The sequence below is a fragment of the Suricata suricatta genome, chromosome 3 (genome assembly GCF_006229205.1).
Source record: "Suricata suricatta isolate VVHF042 chromosome 3, meerkat_22Aug2017_6uvM2_HiC, whole genome shotgun sequence".
NCBI classification, from domain to species: domain Eukaryota; kingdom Metazoa; phylum Chordata; class Mammalia; order Carnivora; family Herpestidae; genus Suricata; species Suricata suricatta.
In genome coordinates this window covers 123570483-123586539 of record NC_043702.1, presented here as the reverse complement: position 1 = coordinate 123586539, position 16057 = coordinate 123570483, and the positions used below count along the sequence as shown (strand labels likewise).

General features: G+C 38.5%; 1 protein-coding gene across 4 annotated transcripts in view; it reads right to left on the bottom strand.

The window, feature by feature from the left end:
- POU2F1 (POU class 2 homeobox 1) overlaps positions 1-16057 on the bottom strand; it is a 164157-nt gene that overhangs the window by 52601 nt on the left and 95499 nt on the right. For 2 of the 4 annotated variants that reach the window (XM_029935075.1, XM_029935076.1), the window contains exon 2: positions 8670-8735. In XM_029935075.1, coding sequence (XP_029790935.1) covers positions 8670-8727 — 58 coding nt within the window. In that variant the 5' untranslated portion in view covers positions 8728-8735. Of the gene's footprint in view, positions 1-8669; positions 8736-11905; positions 11995-16057 lie in introns of those variants that run through there. The other 2 variants (XM_029935077.1, XM_029935074.1) reach the window with 2 other exon arrangements.

Below are 16057 nucleotides of genomic sequence, written 5' to 3'. Positions count from 1 at the left end.
ATGGTCTCCAAAACTAGTGCTGGTTCAAGATTTCAAAATTCTTCAATTACTGTGAAGAATAGCAGGTATGTTTACTGGAGCCCTGGCCTTTCAGGATCCTTCTCTTTCTCTTGGAGAAAATGAGGTCTCCTAAGCTCTCTTACGAATATAATTTCCTAATATCAGCCATGGCACTAATAAATCCCACAGAACAAATATATCCCTGGCTGTCAGAAACTTGTGATAAAATATTTTTGGAATGCAATTTCACAGATGTATATTGAGTTGTGTTAATAAATTATTTGGTCTTTTCAGTTGTGAAAAGTTCTTGACATTATCCTGGGAAAAAAATCCCCTGAATGAAAAATCAGGTAAGCGACGACAGAGCTGGGGAGCAATAGCTCTATCATAACTCAGTTTACTGACCACAAACTCAGATGAATCAACAAGTAAGTCAGCTGCTTTGAAATAAATTTTAATATTTCAAAACAATTAAAGACTATACAGAAAAATAACACTTTATATTTGAAAAATTCAAAATAATGTCTTTTTACCATTATTATAAAAAATAATTATAGTAAGTCCATGGTAAGTCTTCAAAAATAACAACAGGCCAATGGTGATGGTAATGGCGACACTGAATCTGAAGAAGTGCAACACCGGCTGATTCTGAGGACCCCTAAGGACAAAGGCTCTAGAAACCATAGGGCAAGATGGAAGAAACCCTGCAGGCATCAGAGAACTTTAGGACAATCCATGTCCCATCTTCACTTCACTGTTTTCTCGTGCCGGGCATAGACACTGCCTCCACCATCACATTTCACTCCCGTCCAGGCCTCAAAATCCGGCTGAAGCGCCACTTTCTACACAGCCCTCCTTGGCCCTGCCAGCGAGAAACAAAGTCCCCCACACTGATGTCTCACAGACCCTGGTATACTTCTTACGAACCTTCTATTACATTTTCATCATATTTTCTGGTCAGACTTATTTATCGAGAACAAAATCAGTATTTTATTTAACTTTGGTGTTCTTACAGTATCTTGCACAAGGAAGACAAAACATAAGGGACAACACAGCTCAAAAGGGTAAGAGAATGGCTCTGCTCACGTTGATAGATACATGTGACCTTTGTAAAGTGACCAAACATCTCTGAGCCTCAATTCCTCATCCATAAAGAGAGAAAAATAGTGCCTCATCTCATTATTACGAGGATTAACTGAGACGATCTATACAAAGTGCTTAGCTCACCTAGTAAACACTTAATGAGAGCCCTTATTGCAATATTATAGTATAAATTATTATTCTTTAATAATTATTGTATTTTATAATAAATTAGTACTTTAAAATAAAGTAAATGTCAAGTAAATGCAGAAGATTTAAAATATAGTAATGGCTTCCAGAAGAGCTTTCTTTGTTTTTTTTTTTTAAGTTTATTTATTTATTTTGAAAGAGCAAGAACACAAGTGGGAGAGGGGCAGAAGGAGTGGGAGACAGAGAATCCCAAGCTGGCTCCACACTGTCAGTGCAGAGCCTGACACGGGACTCGAACTCACAAACTCTAAGACCATGACTTGAGCTGAAATCAAGGTTGGATGCTTAACACACTAAGGCACCCAGGCGTCCCTGAAGAGTTTTCATGTTTTAAAAGATTTGGAAAATCATTTCAATCTGTATTATTCCTAAGGGCAGAATTCAAAAGAATATAGATAACAGGGCTATACAACAGAATAAGGTGCATCAAAAACTACTATTCCCAGGGCCCTGGGTGGCTCAGCTGGTTGAGTGTCCAACTTGATCTCAGGTCATGATCTCACAGTTTTATGGATTTTAACCCCACATCAGGCTTTGTGCTGACAGTGAGGAATCTGCTTTGGATTGTCTGTCTCCCTCTCTCTGCCCTTACCCTGCTCAAGCTTTCTCTCTCTCAAAAACAAACCAACATCTAAAAACAAACAAAAACTACTATTCCCTGTCAGTGGACGAGCCCAGGCACAGGGTAGATGACCATCAGTCAGAAGTACTGATGAAAGAAGTCTGCTGATTAAAACTGAGCAAGACTTTAAAATTTGTCCAATATTTCTAACATCAAAAAAAAAAAAAAAGCTTTGGTCATTCCTACTGATGTTTATAAAACTTATTACAACTTTTTGACTTTTTCAATTGCTATCTATACTACAGTTGATCAGATTTAATTCAGAATAAAGTAGTATATGAAGCAGAAAAATGGCCAAAAGAGGGCTACATCCTAATTCCCAGAAGCTGTGAACAGTTACCTTACACAGCAAAAGGATTTTGCAGATCTGATTAAAGGTCTTGAGGTGGAGAGATTATGCTCAAGTATGTGGGTAATCATAACGTTCCTTACAAGAGAAGGGGAGGGGGTGCCTGGGTGGCTTAGTCCATTAAGTGTCTGACTCTTGATCTCAGGGTCTTGAGTTCAAGCCCTACCCTAGGCTCCATGCCTGGTAGGAGCCTACTTAGAAAAAAATGAGGAAGAGGGGAGCCATGAGAGAGAAGATGTGATGATGGAAGCAAGAGTCAGGTGGAGAGACTGAAAGACCTGAAGAGACCTCACTTCTAGCTTTGAAGACAGAGAAAAGCACCAAAAATGAAGGAATGCAGGGGGCCTACAGAAGCCAGAAAAGGGAAGAAAGTGGATTCTCTATAGAGCCTCTTGAAGGAATGCAGGCCTTACAATACCCTAACTTTAGAACTCCTAACATCCAGAACTGTAAAGATTATAAATTTGTACTGATTTACTCAACAATTTTACTGCTAGTTATATATCCTGAAGAACTGAAAACAGTGACTTTAAGATACCTGTGCACCAATGTTCACTGCAGCTGTAGCTAAAAGGTAAAAACAATCCAGATATCAATAGATGGATAAATAAAACGTGGAATATACATACAATGGAAAGTTATTAAGCTATACATGCTATAATGCAGATGACCCTTAAATATATGCTAGATGAAACAAGTCAGACACAAAAAAATATTGTATGAGTCCACTTATATAAAGTATCTAGAAAGACAGAAAATAGATTAGAGGTATCAAGGGCTGGGCAGAGGAAGAAATGAAGAGCTATTTCTTCCCCTAGGGAAATCCATGGCAGTATCCTTGTCCAATACACTGTAAGAAATATCATTATTATTCTCTTATCCAGATGTATGATTTTCTTGAGAGGAAATCATTTTGGCAAAATAATCCAATCTTCCATTTTCTTCATTCATGATCTTGGGCCTTTTAAGCGAGGCTATGGAAAGGTTATATAACCTATTAGCTAGATAAGCAACACATTTATTTTCCTTAAACTAAGCCTGGGAGCACCTGGGTGGCTCAGTCCATTAAGCGTCCAACTTCAGCTCAGGTCATGATTTCACTGTCCATGAGTTCAAGCCCCGCGTTGGACTCTATGCTGACAGCTCAGAGCCTGGCACCATCTTTGGAGTCTGTGCTTCTCTGCCCCTTCTCTGCCCCACTCTGTCTCTCAAAAGTAAATAAACGTGAAAACAAAATTTAAAAAATAAACTAAGCCTGACCCCCAAAAGTTTATTACTCTTATTTATTTATATCAGTTCCTTAAAAGTAACTAATTCATTCTCTACTCTACTCCCAAATTTGAGGCAGTGTAAGATAATGAAAAGTAATGAAAGGCTCATGGTATTTATGATCATCAACTAACAGTTCTGAATTAAGTGCCCTGATCTGTAAAATAGGCATACTACTTACCTTATAGGAATATTTTAACAATTATGATATAAAGCATACCTAATAAAGCAACTAGCCATGCATACCTAGTAACATTTCCACACATTTTTACTGTTGCCATTATTTTTACTATCATCCTTGCTTTTCTCTTAAATAACCACCTGAACTACTTTAACCATAAATGAAAAAAAAGAAGCCATCTAATTTGTATTATTCCTCATTTTCCTTTTCCTTCCACCTCAATTTTCTGTCATTCTTCAATCCTATCTTCTCCCCAGTTGTAGAAATAGGCGTACATCTTTTTCCAGTTTCAGAGTCTATCCTCCATTGTGTACTAGCCCCTTCCCTACCTTAGTTCCATCAACTGTTTTTTCTGTCTTCCGTCTCTTTCCCTCTTGTGGTTCCTTTCAGCTGGACCATAAACACACTCAAATTTCCTCAACACAGTATTGGGAGTCCTAGCCTGAGGAATTAGGCAAGAAAAAGAAATAAAAGGCATCCAAATTGGACAGAAAGAAGTAAAACTGTCACTATTTGGGGATGACATGATTTTATATACAGAAAACCCTAAATATTCCTCCAAAAGCTGCTAGAACTAATAACTGAATTCAGCAAAGTAGCAGAATACAAAACCAATATATAAAAATCTCTTTTGTTTTTATAACTGACAACTATCAGAAAGAGAAACTAAGAAAACAATCTCATTCATAACTATGTCAAAAAGAATAAAATACCTAAAAGTAAATTTAACCAAGGAGATGAAAGACCTATAAATACTGTTAAAATGTCCACAGTACTCAAAGCACTCTACAGATTCCATGCAATCCCTATCAAAATCCCAATGACATTTTTCATAGAAATAGAACAATCCTAAAATGTGTCCAAAACCACAAAAGAGCCTGGACAGCCAAAGCAATCTTCCACCAAAGGCTACAGCTGGAGGCATCACACTGCCTGATCACAAACTATATTACAAAGCTATAGTAATCAAACCAGTATGGCATCAAAACAGACACACAGATCAATAGAACAATAAAAAGTCCAGAAATAAACCCATGCATATATAGTCAATTTATGACAAAGTATACAAAAGACTCATGCAACTCAATAATGAAAATAAATAAGAGAAAGACAAATATCATATGACTTCATTCATATGAGGACTTTAAAATATGAAACAGATAAACATAAGGAAAATAATATAAAAACAGAGAGGGAACAAAAACACAAGAGACTCTTAAATATGGAGAACAAACAGAGGGTTACTGGAGGGGTTGTGGGAGGGGGGATGGGCTAAATGGGTAATGGGCATTAAGGAATCTACTCCTGAAATCACTGTAGCACTATATGCTAACTAACTTGGAGGTAAATTTAAAAAATAAATTAAATGAAAATTTTAAAAAGAAGAAAAAAATCAATCTGATAAAAACGGGAAATTTTCCCAAAGAAGACATACAGGTAGCCAACAGGTACCTGAAAAGATATTTAACATCACTAATCATCAGGAAAATACAAATCAATACCCCCTCATACCTGTCAGAATGACTAGTATCAAAAAGACAAGAAATACGAAGTATTGGTGAAGACGTACAGAAAGGGAACCTTAGCGCACTGTTGATGGGAATGTAAACTGGTACAGCCATGATGGAAAACAGCATGGAGGCTCCTCAAAAAACTAAAATAGAACTACCAGAAATTCCCCTTCTGGGCATTTATCCGAAAAGACAGAACAAAAACACTATTTAGAAAAGATAAAATGCACGCTCATGTTCGCTGTAGCACTGTTCACAATAGCTAAGATATGGAAACAACCAAGTGTCCATCCATGGATGAATGGATAAGGAAAAGCCTACTGCCTGAAAGGGAACACAGACCTCAGAGATGCAGAGGACAGACTGGTGGTTGCTAAAGGGAGGGTGGCTGGGTGGTGGGTGAAAAGGGAGAAAGGGGTCAAGCGGTACACACTTCCAGTCATAAACTAATAAGTCATGGGGATGTAATTAAAGCACAATGACTGTATTCAGCAATACTGTACTGCAGATTATGTAACTTTATATGGTGACAGGGGAAATCAGACTTACGTGCTCACCATTTCACAGTGTATAAATACTGGATCATTATGTTGTACACCTGAAACTAATATAATGTTATATGTCAATTATACCTCAATAAAAAAATAGTCAGGATTCATGATTTCAGGCCCTGCACTGGGCTCTGTGCTGACAGCTCGGAGCCTGGAGCCTGGAATTCTGTGTCTCCCTCTCTCTCTGCCCCTCCCCTGCTCATGCTTACGCTCTCATTCTCTCTCTCTCTCTTTCAAAATTAAACAAACATATAAAAAAAGGATTCCAAATCCAAGAAAACATGAGATTTTAGTTTTATTATAATGCTAATTTAGTTATTATTATATTTCCAGTGGTTCTTTCCACTGTAAACTTTGTTATTCAAGTAGCCAAAACTAAAAACCCACATATCCTTTACAATGAAACAATCTGCAGGTTTGTTTTACTTTAAGTAAAAATCAATTTGTAGATGTGGCATTGTCTGAATAAACTATAATTCTGTATCTAATATAGCGAATATGGTAATTTAATAGGTTGACTGGAACTCAAGCATATTCTTATATTCCTAAACTAACATCAGTAGGAGATACTAAGAACATAGTGACAGATCCTTAACATTTCAGAAATTGACACTCAGGGTTTTAGTTATCCTCAAGCACATGTAAAGGTCCATTACATGGAAGTGATTTGCAATTTTACAAAGGCAAAGAATACGGAGTTTAAGAGACATTATAAAGTAAAACTCTATTTCAATACTACTCAGTTATGAGTCCACTGTGCATTGCAAATAAACAATGCAAGAAATTCATGGGACTGTTTAAGCAACTGCTACAGCTAGAATTTATCTTATGTAAAGCTCTGGATATAGTTTTAATCCTGAATATATACAAAGCAATACTTCAATTTTCTGTTTTATCTTATTCAAATTCATGGGAAAAACCATATACAGCATGTAAATCCTCATCCTGCCTTTATTTCCTGACTGGTTTTGTGCTTCAATTTCGTATTCCTTAACTTACAGGGTTGTCATTAAGAACTCAAATTGAAATAAGGTAACAGGTACAGTGCTCAAGAGTTTTAAAAACATGTCATCGGGGGATTATTAAATGTTGGTGCTCAATAATTGGTAGCTACTGAAAGTCTATTATTAGCAGTCGTTTTGCAAGGGGTCTGATGTAGAGAGACCTTTTCAGTGTTCTCCAATCATTCTGAGCTGTATTTCCTTGAGAAATACATGCCTCTTCTTTGAAGCTGTTTTTTGCTTTTTTTGAGACAGAGAGAGAGCATGAGTGGAGGAAGGACAGAAGGACAGAAGGAGAGAGGGAGAGGGAGAAAGACAGAGAGAGGGGGGAGGAGAGGGAGAGAGAGGGAGAGAATCTTAAACAGGCTCCATGCTCAGTGCAGAGCGATTTGGGGCTCAATCTCACGACCCTGGGATCATGAGTGGCAATTAAGAGTCAGATGCTTAACCAAACGAGCCACCCAGGCGCCCCTGAAGCTGTTCTTTAGAGTGCCTTGCACACTCTCCCCTAACGTCTTAAGGGATCGACTGCTCTGCTTCTCTGCAAACAAGTCCCACACTCAGGCTAGATGGTGAAAGCACCAGCAGATGGATGCGTGCTACAAAATAATGCAAGACAGGGCCCAGAGGACAGAGAACAAAAATGAGACTGTGGCTGATGATCCAGACAGAGTAGAAGGTTCCTCCTCAGGAGGTCACTAGAGCAGTCTACTTGGCTAGCCTCAGTGGCAGGTTCAATACAACAGGAAGTCCCATGGCTCAGTTTTACATAAAGAGACAGGTATCCTTTAGAGATCAAAAGATTAACAAGTATCTCCAGGTACAGAACAATTTAGAATGAAAGATATGTAGGCAGGAACCACATACTGGTTCAACTCATCTACTTCAAATCAAAAGATGGTGTGGCCAGCACGGGTAGGAAACCGTTTCCAGGAGAGACCAGCATTCTTACTATCTCCCATACTAGGTAATTTTTTAAATGATGGTCAAAGGGATGAAAAACCTAGTTTACTTTAGAAACTATTACCTTCTGTGTATTCCTGACCACAATTCCCTTCTCACATGGTTGAGTGTTTTAATTTACGCCTTTACCAGAAACTGGGCAAGTCCCTGTACCGTCTCTGGCAGATGATAGAGACACCTGGGTACATGTAATAAATTAAAGAAGCTGGGCTGTGGAGATATTCTATATGAATTTACCATAAAGTATACATTTTTAAAAATTTCCAAGTAAAAGAACGCATTAGAAATAGGTATGTGTTTTTAACTATCTCGCTACAGACACAAGCATAACCTCAACAGAATTTATATTGAACAGGGGGTTAAGATTTACTGTTTTGATTAACATCTGTAACAAGAGCAACTTTTTACTGAATGGTTACTGTGTAGTTGGCACTGTGCTTAATCCATTTCCTTTTAACATTCACAATGACCTATAAAATATATTATCCCATTGAATAAAGTTCGGAAATTGCCTGCTTTGGATTCTGTGTCTTCCCCTCTCTCTGTCCCTCCCCTGCTCATGCTCTGTCTCTCTCTGCCTCTGAATAATAAATAAACGTTAAAAAAAAAGCTAGGAAACTGCCTAAAGTCCAAAGCTACTAAGTGACAAATCCCTAATTCATACCCAGGACTACTTGTCCCTAAAGGACTATTCTCTCAACTACTTTGTAGTTTCTCCGATAAACAGCAACAAAAAGATGAAGCAATCTGAAGAAATGAAATAATCTTAAACAAATACAATACCAGTTCTTGTAAGCACTAAATTATATTTGACAACTCAATACTCAAATGGGTTTTTATTTGCCAAACAGGAGTCACCGTTAAATGGCAAGTTTTTTTCCGGTAATGCTATTAGATCTAGTTAAAAAGTGGATTTGGGGCTGATCTCTTACCTGTGTGGCCATCTCCACTCTCCATAGGTGGTTTACTGGTTTCTGACGGATTGTTCATTCTTGAGTCTGCAATGAATCAGAGGTGAATGAGGTTCTTTAAAAACTGGGGATGTGGTCAGGGAGGCAAAACTGTGGCAAAGGAAAGGTTTGAGAATACTAATGTTATAGTCCTACAGTTCAAAAACAGGCAGAGTCAACACTAAAATCTTGGAAATTATAGTAAAAGTTTATCCCAAAGAATTTCAGGATTTCCCTTAACCCTGAAGTGATCCACAAATAAATGGTCTTTCTAAAGAATTTTCACATTATTCTAACAAAGATAGCAGAAATCTAACCTGAAAAAAATTATAATAGAGTTTGACATGTAAAAGGAGTAAATATAAAATGAAGCATAAAATACGTTAATAAACAAAACTGGGGCAAAGTCCCTTACAAAGTAAAAACACGTTATTCTCAAAATTTTCTTTTTCCATAAGCAAAGATATTTGTTAATCAAACCAAAACAATCCACTGGTAATCTTCGTAATAGATTGGCAGTAACTCAACCTAGCAGAATAAAAGGAAAAGGGTGTCTAAGAAAAGTATATCCATATTGACTCTCCATCCAAACTAACCATGTGTCAAAGTAAGAATATGTCAAATTCATACCTCAATTATAAACCACTACAGGAAGTGGTACCACAAGGCATATCACAGATACCTAATCATTTCAAAACTGAGTCACAACCACACCCATCTAAAAATTATACTACCTATCTGATACCACATATGAACCTGCTGGCCGGGGTATATTTCCTTAAGGGTTATCTCTTTAATGAAAGTTTTCATAGTAAAAAGTTTTCATGAAGCAATATTAGGTATCCCAGAAGATACACAAGACAGAAGAACAAGTCTGCTTTTCTTCCACCTTTTCAATAGAGTAAAAACTAAATCTACATTTAATATGTACCTTATTCTATTTCTACTGTAAACCCAAACTTAGCATATTTGTAATCAAATGAGTTTACTATCCAGCAAGTTTCCCCCTTTCCCTTACTGGGCTAAGAATCATTTAACTCTAACTATTAGTTGAGAATAAATAAACAATGGGATATTTGATTTTTTTTTAATGAAAAGTACATTTTGTCATCTGCTTCAAAGTTTTACTAGGAAATCAAAACAATCATCAGAAGTCCCAACCATGCTGTCCACAGCTGCTTTATCCAAATGCGTAAGTGATGAGAAAGAATCAAGAGTCCTCCTGCCATAAATTTCATCTCCAGCCTGGAAGCCATGTAATCGTTTTTCTAATAAGTTTTTGAAACAGATGCTGGTCTTCTAGTTTTAGGCAGTTCTATCGTATCTTTGGTTTTTTCTTCAGATGTTTAAAGGATTCAAATTTGTATTCTGTGGTCATAAATGAGACTAGTTCTACAACTTCCTTGCCCCTTCTGTCCAAAGAATTTAAATGTCACTGAAAGCATACCAAGGTTTGAAAGGAACAGGTGTACAACTTAGTGAAAATCAGCTTTCTGAATGACTTAAAATCTTATGAAAGCCAGCAAAGATCACAACAAATGTTAATATACCAAAATGCTTCCTTTAGAATGTATGTTAAAAAAAAAAGTGGGAAAAATATGAACCAGTTAACATTCATAAAGAGGGTGACATTTTTTCCACATATCTTTTATACAAAAAAGTAGGCATAGTTCTTAACAAGTCAGGAAACCGTCCTTGTGCAATTCATACCCTAATTTCCACATAACCAAATTAAAATTATGTCACAGGTATTCTGTGTGAATCCTCTAAGCATTTTCTATTAAACTATAAAGAGCTTTCAAAGACATTTAACAAAATGACTTTACACATATACAAATAAAATTCTGACTTAATGTACAACAATGTGGAGACTGTTCAAATGACAGTCACTGTTAGTTACAAATAACAGAGATACAATTTCTAATTCTAAAATACAGTGCTGAAAATATTTCAAAAAGGTGTTTTCCTTTCCTTTTTGAGTTCCCAACTTCGTAGATGTAAAAGAGTAAATACAAGTAAGTTCTTCTTTTTTGATATCTGAAGTTTTTTACTCTCTGGGCACATTGAGCCATGTAGAAGTCTAATATACAGTCTACAAACTGCTCTTGGAGTGGACTTAATTCTTGACACTAGTGTTTTAATTGTTGTTTCTATTGTGCTACACAAATATTACCACTGTCTTGAGTTTGGGCCATTCCTTCTTTCTAAGATTATAAACAGTGACAGAACTACCATTCAATTTTATCATTAGCAACTGTGAAGAAGGGGGGAGGGGAGCTTCAATTTGTCAAGTGAGAAAAATGACAGAGAAAAAAAAATCACTTGCAAAGATTTTAAACCTTAAATATCAAAGTCCTGGAACTCCTATCATCTGACTCTCCAGGTGACCAAAGTGACCTGAAGAGGTTTCAAGAACTGTGCACCCAGACAAAACTCAACACAAAATAGGGCCCCCGTATCTCAAAACCAAAGTGCCTCAATCTATTTTAAATTTTGTTACCAAAGACAGTTTATATAACCAAGCCGCACATCCCCCTCCCTAAAAGACTTGTTCTGGAGCGAAAACTGTAAACCAGGCTTTCCAGGACTTAACACTGTTTTCTAAAGAAGGGAAGGTGACTTAAAAAAAATTTTTTTGAAGCTGATATTTGCCAAAATTTGCAAAGTTGAGAGTTTCTCAAATCTGGAAACCGATCAATAGCCCCAGTGCTGTAGCCGCGGCGGTCACCCTCTGCACGGGTACTCATGGGAGCCGTTCTGCACACTGGCTCCACCTTATTTTTCACTAAGCACTTTGGTTTTTATAAATGACATCTGCCACTAGGTTGTAAAACATTTTTTATTAATATGTACATACTATTTAGGTATACTTTATACCTTGTTTCGGATTTAGAGTGTTTTCAGAACCACATGAAATGCTCCCAACAGATAATCTCCAAAAGGCAAAAATGTCCTCCGTTCAAGTTGAATTCCAAATCCACACTATATACAGAAAATGTCCTCTGAACCCAAAGAGCTAGTGGTAGGGAGGGACCTACTGCAAATTCAAGTATGCTACTGCCTTGCAAATGCTTTCCTCCTTCTCGGCTCAATCCACCTCCTCCCTTCCCCAGCTCCCTGAGTTGGTTGCATATGCGATGAAGCATTTATGCATAGTCAACCCCCCACACGCTATTTCCATATTAAAGCTTAAAAGAAAGAACTGGGCTGGTACCCACCTAGAACATAGTCACTGCAGTCCAGCATTGCTGTGAAATCTTCTAGAGGTTCAGACAGTCCAAAGCAAGGAAGAAAACAGGTAGCAGTTTGGGGTGGGTAAAAGAAGGTACTACTATTTCTAACAAATCTACACTATGTTCTTAAGAGAACAAGGGTGGGAGGTGGGAAGTGGATTAGGGGGAGAAGCAAAATACAACTTCAGTTACACCATAGCAATCTTCAACTGAATAAGGAAACTTCAGTTGCTCAGAGGAGTTTTAGTCTCTCCTACCAGCTAGGACTGACATTGTCAAGGCAACTGAAGCATGAAAAGTTCCCCTTTTTGTAATAAAATAGAAACAAAGATTGCAGCTGGCAGTTTCCATAATGAAGCTTAATCAGTATGCGTGTGATTAGGGCCTTATGCAAATCTCTCCTCGTTAGCACAGCAGCCAGCACTTTGAAGTCCACGAACAATTCATTTACAGAACACACTGAAAGCACTCCCTGCATAATTTAAATCATTGCATAAATATTTATCAGCCATTTGCATATTAATTGGCAGTGCATGAAGGGAAAAATTATCTCCTGAGTGCCAGCATAATAATTAGGAGGATAAAATGAGATTTCTTCCAATGGCCTGGCTCCTCGGACCTAACTTGAGATAGTACCGGGGGAGAAGGGAGAGACAAGAGACAGAGTTCTGTTAAAATGGCACTGAAATGACACGTACAAATTAGAAACAACTCTACAGACTTAAGCACCTTTAATCTTATTCCTGCTGGCAACAATGACTTCAGTAATAAGAGGATTTGCAAAAAGCTTTCTACACAATCCAAATAATCCCAAGGAAACAATTAGCAAGGTAGAAGCAGAACACAGGGCTGTCAGGACGGTTCTAGCCTGATAGGGAATTTTCCAAATATTAACATACACTGTCTGGGGAAAGTCCTACTTTAAAACAAGGCAATAATATAAATCCAGAAGCAGTGCAAGAGCTGCAAAATTATTTTCAAGAGTATGGACATTCACTATCTATAAATCTTTTCATACTATCAAATTAACAGAAGAAATGAGCTGAGTGCTGCATACTATACAGTGTCCTTCTTCCATCAAAGTCATTCTAAAGTAGAAGACAGTTTGTTATTTACAGTACCAATCACCCAAAAAAGTCATAAAGTTATGAAATTACTTTGTATTTAAGTAAATTTCACCAAACGTATAAGAATATATATACTTATACGCTTTGCTGAAGAATAGCTCTGTTCAATTTAAAGTGACTTTCCAAGGTAAACATCAGTCCCAAGCTTTTTAGGAATAGCACATTCCACTGTAATCACCACAGACAACTCAGCAGAAGATTAAAAAAAAAAATCCCATGAAGTAGGTATTACTACCTTCTTTACAAAAAAAAAGGGGGGGGAGAGAAAAAGGAAATTGAGGCACAGAGTGCTAAAGCACTTTACCCAAGGTTACACTAACACTTCAGAGTCAGAATTTAAAACCAGATTTCCCCGACATCAAAACCTGAGCGCTTGGCTGTTATTACATATTGTGGCCAAGTGATACGTCCATGGAAGTGGTAGGCATGGGGGGCCTGAATAAGGCAGCAAGTTAAAAAGGCTTGTTTTCAGCGTAATGAGGAGGCTAATAATTGCTGACAAAGATTTTGTGTTTAAAAGTCAAGGATGTCCAGATACACAGAAGAGTGCATGAGAACTGAGGAGGGCTCTCCGGGGTGTTGTCCCATTAATAGCTGTTTTCATCTAGAACAAGTCTTCAAGAATGCCACGTGTCTGATTTTTCAAAATATGTGTGTACGTTTTCCCAACATTAAGGTTCACATTAAACTCAACACGCGTCTGTGGAAATGCAAGAGAAGACTTCTATAAGGGAGCCTTTAAAAAGATTTCTTTGAAGGTCAATAAATGAGCTAGGAACAGAACCAAAAACCTTTCTTAACTTTTAAGTAGGCACTCTACTTAGATTGCTGGTTTTTCTGTTTCACAGAATCACAAAATCAGTATGAGGCAAGAGTTTAGGGGAGGATTTTAACACCGCCATCGAGAACCAGTGAAATTACTTCCGTTCCCTTCCGGAACCCCGATGTTCTCACCGGTAAAATGGCTGGGTCTTCCCCGCCAGGCTGCTGTGCGGGTGCACGCGCCCTGTGCCCCTCGGCCTGGACCACAGACTGGCGCACGAGGAGCTGGGCCGGGGGAGGCATCACCACCCAGGGTAAACATGCTACATTTTCAAGAGCACCGATTTTATTCAATAATAATTCACGGCACTTGTGTTAAAACAATGAAGAAAACATTATACAAGAAAATATGAAATTCAAATGAGTTCTGAATGCATTGGACTATACAAGTTCTACTTGGTGAGAAAAGACTAGAAGCAACGATGAATGTGATTGGAATATAGTAGATATCAATATGTGTTTCCTTCTCTCCTCTTTTGCCTTCATAAAATTTTACATTTACTGCGGGTACTTACTATAGATCTCTGCAACTCACCATCTACTTTATATGCGTATGCGGTAATACCTCTAAACTACCTTTCTTACACTAATTTGGCCTTTCCTAAATCAGCTGGGGAGGACCTGGAGCGACAGCTGGACAATCACGGCCAGCTCAGAAGTGTTTGCTGGAAGGTACCCTGGCAGCCGCAGGACCCTGGTAGTGTCATATAACCAAGCACCAACCCCCCTCAAGCCAAGAGAGTCCCACAGGGCCTCTGCATAGCAGGGAGCCCATAGCTCACCAACTAACGTGGACTGCCACCCAGAGAGTGACCCTTTTCACCTCTACTGCAAAAGTCCTTGTGTTCACGCCAGGGACAGGCAGGGGAAGGCTGCGCTGAAATGCAGCTACCCAGAGTCACTGGAAGCCTCACCCATGCAGTGGATTTTGTTACAATGGCAAGGGCAAGAAAACTCCTCCTTGCCACTATTGATATAGGTACTCTGCACCTTCTAAAAGGCAGGTTTAAATACTAGAAGGGTGTCTAGGCCTCTGCAGTTAGACTGCCACTGGGGGGGGGGGGTTGCCACCATCTCTCTCTCCTGCACTCCCCTAGCCATGGCACAGTTAGATCCAAAAGAAGACAGCTTTTCCCACAAAGCTCAAATGTTCATGTTATATGGACCTCTGTCTGAAATATCAGATTAAAACTTAAGGTAAAAATAATATCCTTTAAAAAAAAAAGATGGGGCACCTGGGTGGCTCAGTCAGTTAAGCAGCTGACTTCAGCTCAGGTCATAATCTCATGGTTTGTGAGTTCGAGCCCTGCGTCAGACTCTGTGCTGAAAGCTCAGAGCCTGGAGTCTGCCTCAGATTCTGTGTCTCCTTCTCTCTCTGCCCTTCTCCTGCTCACATTCTGTCTCTCAAAAATAAACAAACATTAAACAAAAAAATTTCTGGGAAGTCTGTGAGGCTGTCAGTCATTCACACTTTAGCATAAATTTATCCAATTCAATTGGCTTTCCTTTAACACCCCATTTAGAAGTTGATTAGTGTGGTGATAATTGTTCCTACTGGAAAGAGGCCAGTCAATACTCTTATAGAAGAAATGCAGGTTAGCTAGCTGACCTGGATTCAGGGGAGTGGGGTGGGAGCACAGGGTTCACAAAGGTAGAAAAGAATAGAAAACATTAGCATATGGAAGTATAAAAAGGAGTTGAAAAGGCATAGTAAAAATTTACGTTTCAAATTATGCTTAAAACTGAGTCTTTACTTATCATTTCTTTCTCACTTTAGTAATTGTCTGTACTCAACATGGGACTCAAACTCATGATCCCAAGATCAAGAGGCCCATGTTCCTCCAACTGAGCCAGACAACGCCCTGGGGCCTTTTCTTTTGTGTACTAGTGAACTGAGGGAGGCCTGTACTCTACCTCCCAAACCATCAAGTTCCAACCTGGTAACATTCTGGAGGAGCGGCTCTCTGGACAGGCTCTCCTGGGCGCCTGCGTATCCAGGGCAGTGGGGGACAGGGGATGTGCAACTCAGGAACTGTGCTTTGTACTCTGTCTGCCTCTTGGTGGGACTTTTCATCTACCAGCTCCACTGCTTCACTCCTAGGCAATCTCAACTGCAAACCACTATCCTTTTTAATCTTCACCTCTTTTCAAAATCAACCACGACTTTAGTCTCCTTACTAGCTTGTTT